The sequence below is a fragment of the Suricata suricatta genome, chromosome 1 (genome assembly GCF_006229205.1).
Source record: "Suricata suricatta isolate VVHF042 chromosome 1, meerkat_22Aug2017_6uvM2_HiC, whole genome shotgun sequence".
NCBI classification, from domain to species: Eukaryota; Metazoa; Chordata; class Mammalia; order Carnivora; family Herpestidae; genus Suricata; species Suricata suricatta.
This window is the reverse complement of record NC_043700.1, coordinates 36,085,151-36,092,257: the sequence shown is the minus strand read 5'-3', so window position 1 is coordinate 36,092,257 and position 7,107 is coordinate 36,085,151. Positions and strand designations below refer to the sequence as shown.

Here is a 7,107-nt window from a genome sequence, read left to right as displayed (position 1 = left end):
CACCTGCCAAAGTGGGACCGCGGGGTGGTGAGACAGTCAAGGAGCCCGCGGCTTGATTGGGAAAAGCTTTGGGACTGCCAGGCAGAGGAGGGACAGGCAATCACTATTTTCCTGTCATTTTACATGTTCAGACCAGTGGCTTGCTAGTTTCCATTAAAAAAAAAACAATAAAATAAAACAACACAAGAACCACAAGAAAGGATGCTTCCCCATCCAGAAAGAACCAGCTATTTGCCCTGGTGTCTCTGTTTGTACAGTGGAAGATAGCCCCCAGTAGAGCCGTGTGTGTTATAAAACTTCATTAGAATAAAAGACCTGTGTGTGCTCTGCAACTCAGCGTGGTCCCATTCATCAAATAGGGACTGAGCACCAACCAGGTGCCTGCCACGGAGACCCGCCACTGAATCAACAACCCAGCCCAGGTGTCAAGCCAGACAGAACATGGCAATGGCTCCAGCACAGGCACAAGTGATTCCTTGGAGGAGGAAGATGGGAGAAGAGGGAATCAGGGAAGGCTGCTCGGAGGCAGTGGTGGGAAGAGCACACACATGCAGAGCTGCTCCACGTCCACTCCCTGTCCCAGTCGGCCTGGCAGGACCCCACTCCCAGGCTCTCAGGGCGGCCACGCAGTTTCACACCCCCATCCCCCACCACCCCAGCCAAAGCCCAGCCTCCCCACTTACCCGGCCCAGCTCAGAGGAAGGAAAAGAAGCATCTACACTCAGACTCCAGGCTCCTGCAGTAGCTTGAACATCCGCATGTAAAGGGGCCTGTGCACCCCAAGACAGCGACCCCTGAGTCTGGCCTCCTCACCCCCAGGGGAGCAGGAACTGTGACCTCCAGCTGCCTCAGGAGCCTCTAGACCCCCACCCCCACTTTTTCCTAGATGCTGGACTTAGGGGACCAGGAGCAGGGCTTCCAGAGCTCATTCTCTCTCTCTCTCTCTCTGTCTCTCTCTCTCTCTCTCTCTCTCTCTCTCACACACACACACACACACACACACACACACACACACACACACACACCCTGGCTGATTTTACAGTCAATCTTTCAAAGTGCAATTTGTCTTGGAAAAGCCAATGTGAGGCCCGTGTGGGTTTCGACCAATGGCGCCGCGCCTCTCACAGCTCAGCCAGTCTCCGGTCTGTATTCTAATAGGCCATATCTTTATCAGGGAAATGTCGCTTCTCTGAACTTAAAACTTCTCAAGGAGGGTCCCCAGACTCAGAGGCAGAGAAGGGGTCTGAGCTGAGGCGTGGGGAGCCGCCTTTCTCAGGACAGACAGAAAGGGAAGGGGCGCTGGTAAGGCCTCCCACCTGGCCCAGGAGCACCTGACTTCCGAGCAGCTGACGTAGGTGCCAGGTCCTGGGGCCAGGGCTGGGCCGGATGTCTTAGGTAGGAGGGCAATCTGGTGCTCCGCCGCTTTTGACCCTCCAAACCTGCCATGGGCTTCGGGGTCAGAGCTCGGGGTCTCTGGCTTTAGGGGCCTGGATTTGGGCTTCTCATCTTCCCTCACCCCGACCCGAGGATCATGGAGTCCAACCTGCAGGGGACATTCCTGCTGAACAACACGCCGCTGGCCCAGTTCTCGGAGATGAAGGCCCCCGTGTGCCAGTACTCGGTGCAGAACTCCTTCTACAAGCTCAGCCCTCCGGGGCTGGGCCCCCAGCTGGCTGCCGGGACCCCTCACGGGATCACAGACATCCTGAGCAGACCTGTGGCCACACCAAACAGCAGCCTTCTCTCCAGTTACCCTCACGTGGCAGGCTTTGGTGGACTCGGCTCCCAGGGGGTCTACTATGGACCCCAGGTGGGGAATTTTCCCAAGGCTGGCAATGAGTACCCCACCCGGACCCGGAACTGCTGGGCGGACACAGGCCAGGACTGGCGAGGCGGGCGGCAGTGCGGCAACAGTGAGTACAGGGCAAGGCTCCATCCCCGCCCCAGGCGATAGGGCAGCCGGCACGCAGGAGGAGGAGGTGGGGGGAGGGGACCCTCACGGGGTGGTCCATACCTGCCGTCAGCCACCGTCAGACACCCGGATCCATGTCCCACCTCGGAGCAGGAATGACTTCTCACCTACCTGGCCCACCCCACTCTTCCCCGGGCAGGTGTCATGCCCCTCATCCCCCACCCTTACCAGCTGCCCTCCTAGGGAACCTGGGGGTCTACAGGTCTGGAGAAGGCCAGATAGACCACACCTGCCCTGTGTAGGGTCCAGCTGGCAGTTCACCTTCCTTCTCCCACTTGGAGCCCATGGCACTTCTTCATCCAAAACAAGCAAATGCTGTCCCCAGTGAGCCATTGCCGCAGCATCACCTTTCCAGAGAGCCCACTCATGCCCTGACACCATTCAGGGACACAGGATGCACTCTGACCTCATCTTGGTCCCGCCTGTGTTCAAGGGGCTGGCTTTCCACCGTCCTCCTCAGGGCTTATGTCAACAGTAGCAGCCACAACTGCCCAGCTCCAGGAGCAGCTGCCGAGTCAAGTCAGACTTGGCCCTCGTTCGGGTGGGGGGGGGGGGGTCTCCTTGCCCTGCCATCCCCAGACCTGTTCTCAGAGAACTGGTGCAGGGCCCCCACGATGACAGTCAGGGCCAGGAGGGGGTGGCAGGTCGTGCACAGGCAGGTGAGGCTCACCTGGGAGGCAGGGAGGGGGATGGGAGCCATCCTTGTGGCAGGGAGGCCTGGCCAGGATCAGGCAGGGGTGGAAGCAGAGGGAACCCACACTTCTCTCTAACACAAGGGCTGCCCGACAGCAGTAGGAGCATGAGTCCCACCAAGGAAACCCTGAAGCCCATCCACCTCCCTGTCGCTATGCCACTCCAGGTGGTCACACTGCCTGACCATCCACTCACCCTAAAATATGGCGAGCTTCATGCTGGTGAAGACCTTGTCTCTTGGAACTAGCTTTGGGGATACTTTAGGCCTGCGTCTCCATCTTCCCCTCTCCCCCACCACACACTCTTCACACCCCTACTCTTCAGTCCCAAGTGCATAGCCACACACAGGAAAATAATTGAGTCAGTGGCTGAATTAACATATAGGGAGAGAGAACTACAGATGATGGCCTCCAGGGAGGTCTCTTCCCCTTTCGATGCCTCAGTTTCCCCATCTGTAACGTGAGGAGACGTGACATGGGCTGTCGGGCTGCACTGCACAAGGCCTCACAGGTGGCCTTCGGCTTCCCCGGAGCCCTGCAGCCCTCCTGCCTGGCACCTGCCTGAGCAGCTGTTGCAGCTGGGTGGGTCAAGGGCTGGGGTCTCCGTGCAGACTCCCAGCTGTGGTTGAGGCCACACAACTTTTAGGCCTGGTAACAAGGGAGAGCAGTAACTTGGGGCTTAAGGCTCTGGTTTTCTAAAAACCTAGAAAATGGGATCTCAAGAGCAAGGAATTAGAGAGTAGAGGAATTCCCAGACCCCCTGGGACCCTGATTGTCGGTGGAAGGTGCCTGGTCTGTTTCCTGGTGTCGCTGAGACTGACAAGAAAGTCCTATTGCCCCCGGAGGGAAGGCAGCATCACTGAGTGGTGAAAACATTACACAGAGAAGAATGAGACCAGGACAGGTTTTAAGCTTCCTCTGTCCCCTAAGTAGCTATAACCTGGGGCAGATGCCCTCTTGAGGTCCCTATCCATCCAGACATGGCAGAGGTCACAGTCACTATTGTCAGAATGCCAGGAATGCTGCTTGGTTAGCAGTGTCACGATGCCCCCACAATCTCAGTGGCTTCTCTGTGGGAAGGAGCCTGCCCAGTGGGAGACGCAGGATAGGGCTGGGATCCCCCACCCATCCCGCTAACCGCATACTTTTTCCCTCCCACCAGCCACAGACCCCCTGAGCGACAGCATCCACAAGAAAAAGCACACCCGGCCCACCTTCACTGGACACCAGATCTTTGCCCTGGAAAAGACCTTTGAACAGACCAAGTACTTGGCCGGCCCTGAGAGAGCACGGCTGGCATACTCGCTGGGAATGACCGAGTCGCAGGTCAAGGTGAGTCTGCGCGGGAGAAGGAGTCTGCCAGGGAACACCCTGCCAGGACAGGATGCCACTGAGTGGAAGAAAGGCAGCCTCGCCCTCCCAGAAACTCCCGGCTCTCCTGCTGTTTGGGCACTGCCTGCCCGCCTAATCCTGGTGATGGTGATAATGACGCATCACCAAAAAATGGCTGTCAATACTGCTCTCTGTTATGAGAGCCTTGAGTGTGGGACCCCGTTTAATCCATACAGCACCCTTGGTATAGATTTCCTTACCCACTTTACACATGAAACTATCTCAGCTGATCCTTTCGCTCAAGGTCACCTGGCTGTTAAGTGAAGAGTTGGGGCTCAAGCCCCGATCTGTGGGGCACCAACCCAATGTTTCCCCTCCCCTGCCCTGTGGTGACTAGAAGAAATTTCAAGAGCCAATGGCAGCCTCTAGCTGACCAGATCAGGAGGCAGCCTCTGGGCCATGTTAGGCATGCATTTGGGCTTGCTGCATTGGCTAGCAGAAGGAACTGGCCTTGGACTGCCAATAAAGATAATACCTCCTCCCTGGGCCACCCAAATGAAGCTCGGATATATCGGGAGTAGGAAGCCTCCAAGCCCAATGCAATGGCCATGCTCACACTGCACGCTACAGACTCTGAAGTGAGCTTCTGCCACCAGGCTCCCAGAGACGCTCTGATGTTAGATCTCTCCTGAGAGACTTTGGGTGGGGGCCCCCCAAAACAGAAAGCTTTGAGGTATCTTGCAACTATTCTGTGCTGTGACATGGTGACAGGTTCAAGGGTAGAGGAGGGAAGTACAGGGGCAGGTTGGGACCCAGGGCTGGGCTCCACTAGCATCTCCAGCCAACCTCCTGGTCTGTTGAATGGAAGTGGAAGAAAACAATGCGACCCTCTTACATATTTTTCTGCTTCTTTGGGTACTTTTTTTGCACTCTTCAACTATTGTAAGGAATGGAAATGTTATTTTTACAATTAGGGGGAAATTATTCAGAAGTTCGGTGAAGGTCTATGAAACTGAAGAAGGGATGACTCTTGAGCACCTTCTGAATGCCCTCACCTGATTATTTCGGCTCCTTCCATCCAAGCGCCCCGGGTGGCAGAGGAGAAGGAGAGACACCGCAGCGATGGCTAGAGCTAAACAGAAAGGGCTGCTGCATGTACACACATTTTTTATGTTACCCTCTCCCCTAAAAAAACGGTGTGATGATTACAACCTGTTCTATTCCTGAACCATTTATTTTACTACAAAAATAAGGATTGAGTGTCTTTGCCGCCGAGTAGAGTCACCCTCCTGGAGGTGGGGGGCCTGTGTGTGCTGTGTACGCATGGATGCTCAGCCTCCTTCTCGTCCCAGGTGTGGTTCCAGAACCGACGGACCAAGTGGCGGAAGAAGAGCGCGCTGGAGCCCTCGTCCTCCACGCCTCGGGCCCCGGGCGGCGCGGGCGCGGGCGGGGAGCGCGCGGCCTCGGAGAACGAGGACGACGAGTACAACAAGCCGCTGGACCCTGACTCGGACGACGAGAAGATCCGGCTGCTGCTGCGCAAGCACCGCGCGGCCTTCTCGGTGCTCAGCCTGGGCGCGCACAGCGTCTGACGCCCCCTCGCCCGCCCCCGCCCCCGCCCCCGCGTCTCCTCTGCGCCCGGCCGCAGCCCCTCCCCTGCCCCGTGGGTGGGGTGGGAGGTCCGGGGTCCGAGGGGTCCCCGGCGCCGAGGTGGAGGGAGGGGGGAGGGAAAGAGGGAGGAGGGCCGGGAGGGCGGCGGTGGTGGTGGAGGGGGCCCGATCTCGCTAAGGGAGGAGGGAGCGGAGAGGGAGGTACGAACGCGGCCTGAGCCCTGGCACCTCTGCGCCTTTCTGCACCTCTGGGTGCCCAGACCTTTCCCTGACAGCCCCGCAAACTCGTGAGCGCACAGGTGGATGGAAGCAACCTAGCTCCGCTGCCAGGAAACTGGCTGTGGGGTCCCAGACGTGCCACTGTGATCCTGATGTGGTGGTGGGGGGGTCCAGTAGGCCTGGGCAGGGGTCTCCCTTCTGCCCTGGGAGTTGGAAGACCAGCGTGCTGGATCCAGATGGGCTACTGACCGACTGCAGAAAAAAGATGGCACGCCCGGGTTCCCTCCTCGGACCTTGGCACAGGAAGGATCCCCCTTGAGAGGCCAGAACTAAATACAGGACCCGGGCGGGAGGAAATCCACCTTGCAGAGGGGAAGCGGGCCCCAGAGAAGCCACGCCCCTGGCACCCTAACTCAAGGATGACGCGCCTGGAGGGAGAAATCCTCCTGGCCTCCCTTCTCCCCTTTGCCCTCAGCGGAGGTTCTTCCAGAATAGGAAGCCTCGAGAACCGCCCCACCCCACCACCCCACCCCCTGGCTGGGAAAGAGGGAGGGGAGAGGCAGGGAAAAGTTGAGAGAATCCTAGGGGTCGGTGCTGCACTTCAGAGCCGCCCACCCGGGCCGCCCTTGGTGCTGATACAAGGGCAAGATCACCTGGGGAGAGGGGAGGGATGGCAGGGCTGGAGGGGACCTCAAAATCCCCGGCTTCTCCAACTGAGGTACCCCACGCAGGAAGGGAGAGACCACTGAAGGAAGGAGCTGCAGGACCCCAACCCGGCCCCCGGCCCCAAGCCTTTCCTTTGCGGAGACCATCCCCGCGCCCGGCACTGGAGCCTGCGCAGTGGAGGGCACTGGCCCGGGGTGGTTGTTTTCAGCCCAGGTGACGCGGAGCGAGGCAGGTGGGAGGGGCTAGGGAAGGCGGGCGGGGGCTGCCCGGGGGGAGGCAGCCCAAGAGGGACCGAGAGTTTGCCCATCTTTACTGGCTTTTAAAAAATAAAGAGTACAAATAAAAGTTCCAGAAACCTTCCCATGGCTCGTGTGCTTCTGTGAAGCCAGCGGCGGAGTCCCAGCCAAGCCAGCTGTAAGGGGCCCTCCCTGAGAGCAGGGCCGTCTGCTCCCTTGCACAACACTCGGGTCAATTTGGAATCTCTTTGGTCAATGCCAGGCACTGTCATGGGTGCCGAGAAACCCAAGACCTTAATGAGGTCCTTGACCTCCCAGAATTCATAGCGTCGCCGGGGAGGAAACGATCCGTTTGGGAAACTAGGTACCATGAGGAAAAG

The 7,107-nt window shown here is 58.4% G+C and overlaps 1 protein-coding gene across 1 annotated transcript; it reads left to right on the top strand.

Annotated features, from left to right (window-relative positions):
* Positions 1 to 1,107: 1,107 nt before the first annotated feature.
* Positions 1,108 to 5,588, top strand: NKX6-3 (NK6 homeobox 3). The gene is made up of 3 exons (XM_029939733.1): positions 1,108 to 1,913; positions 3,827 to 3,996; positions 5,349 to 5,588. The coding sequence occupies exons 1-3, from the start codon at positions 1,532 to 1,534 to the stop codon at positions 5,586 to 5,588; spliced, it is 792 nt and encodes a 263-aa protein (XP_029795593.1). The 5' UTR covers positions 1,108 to 1,531.
* Positions 5,589 to 7,107: the final 1,519 nt, after the last annotated feature.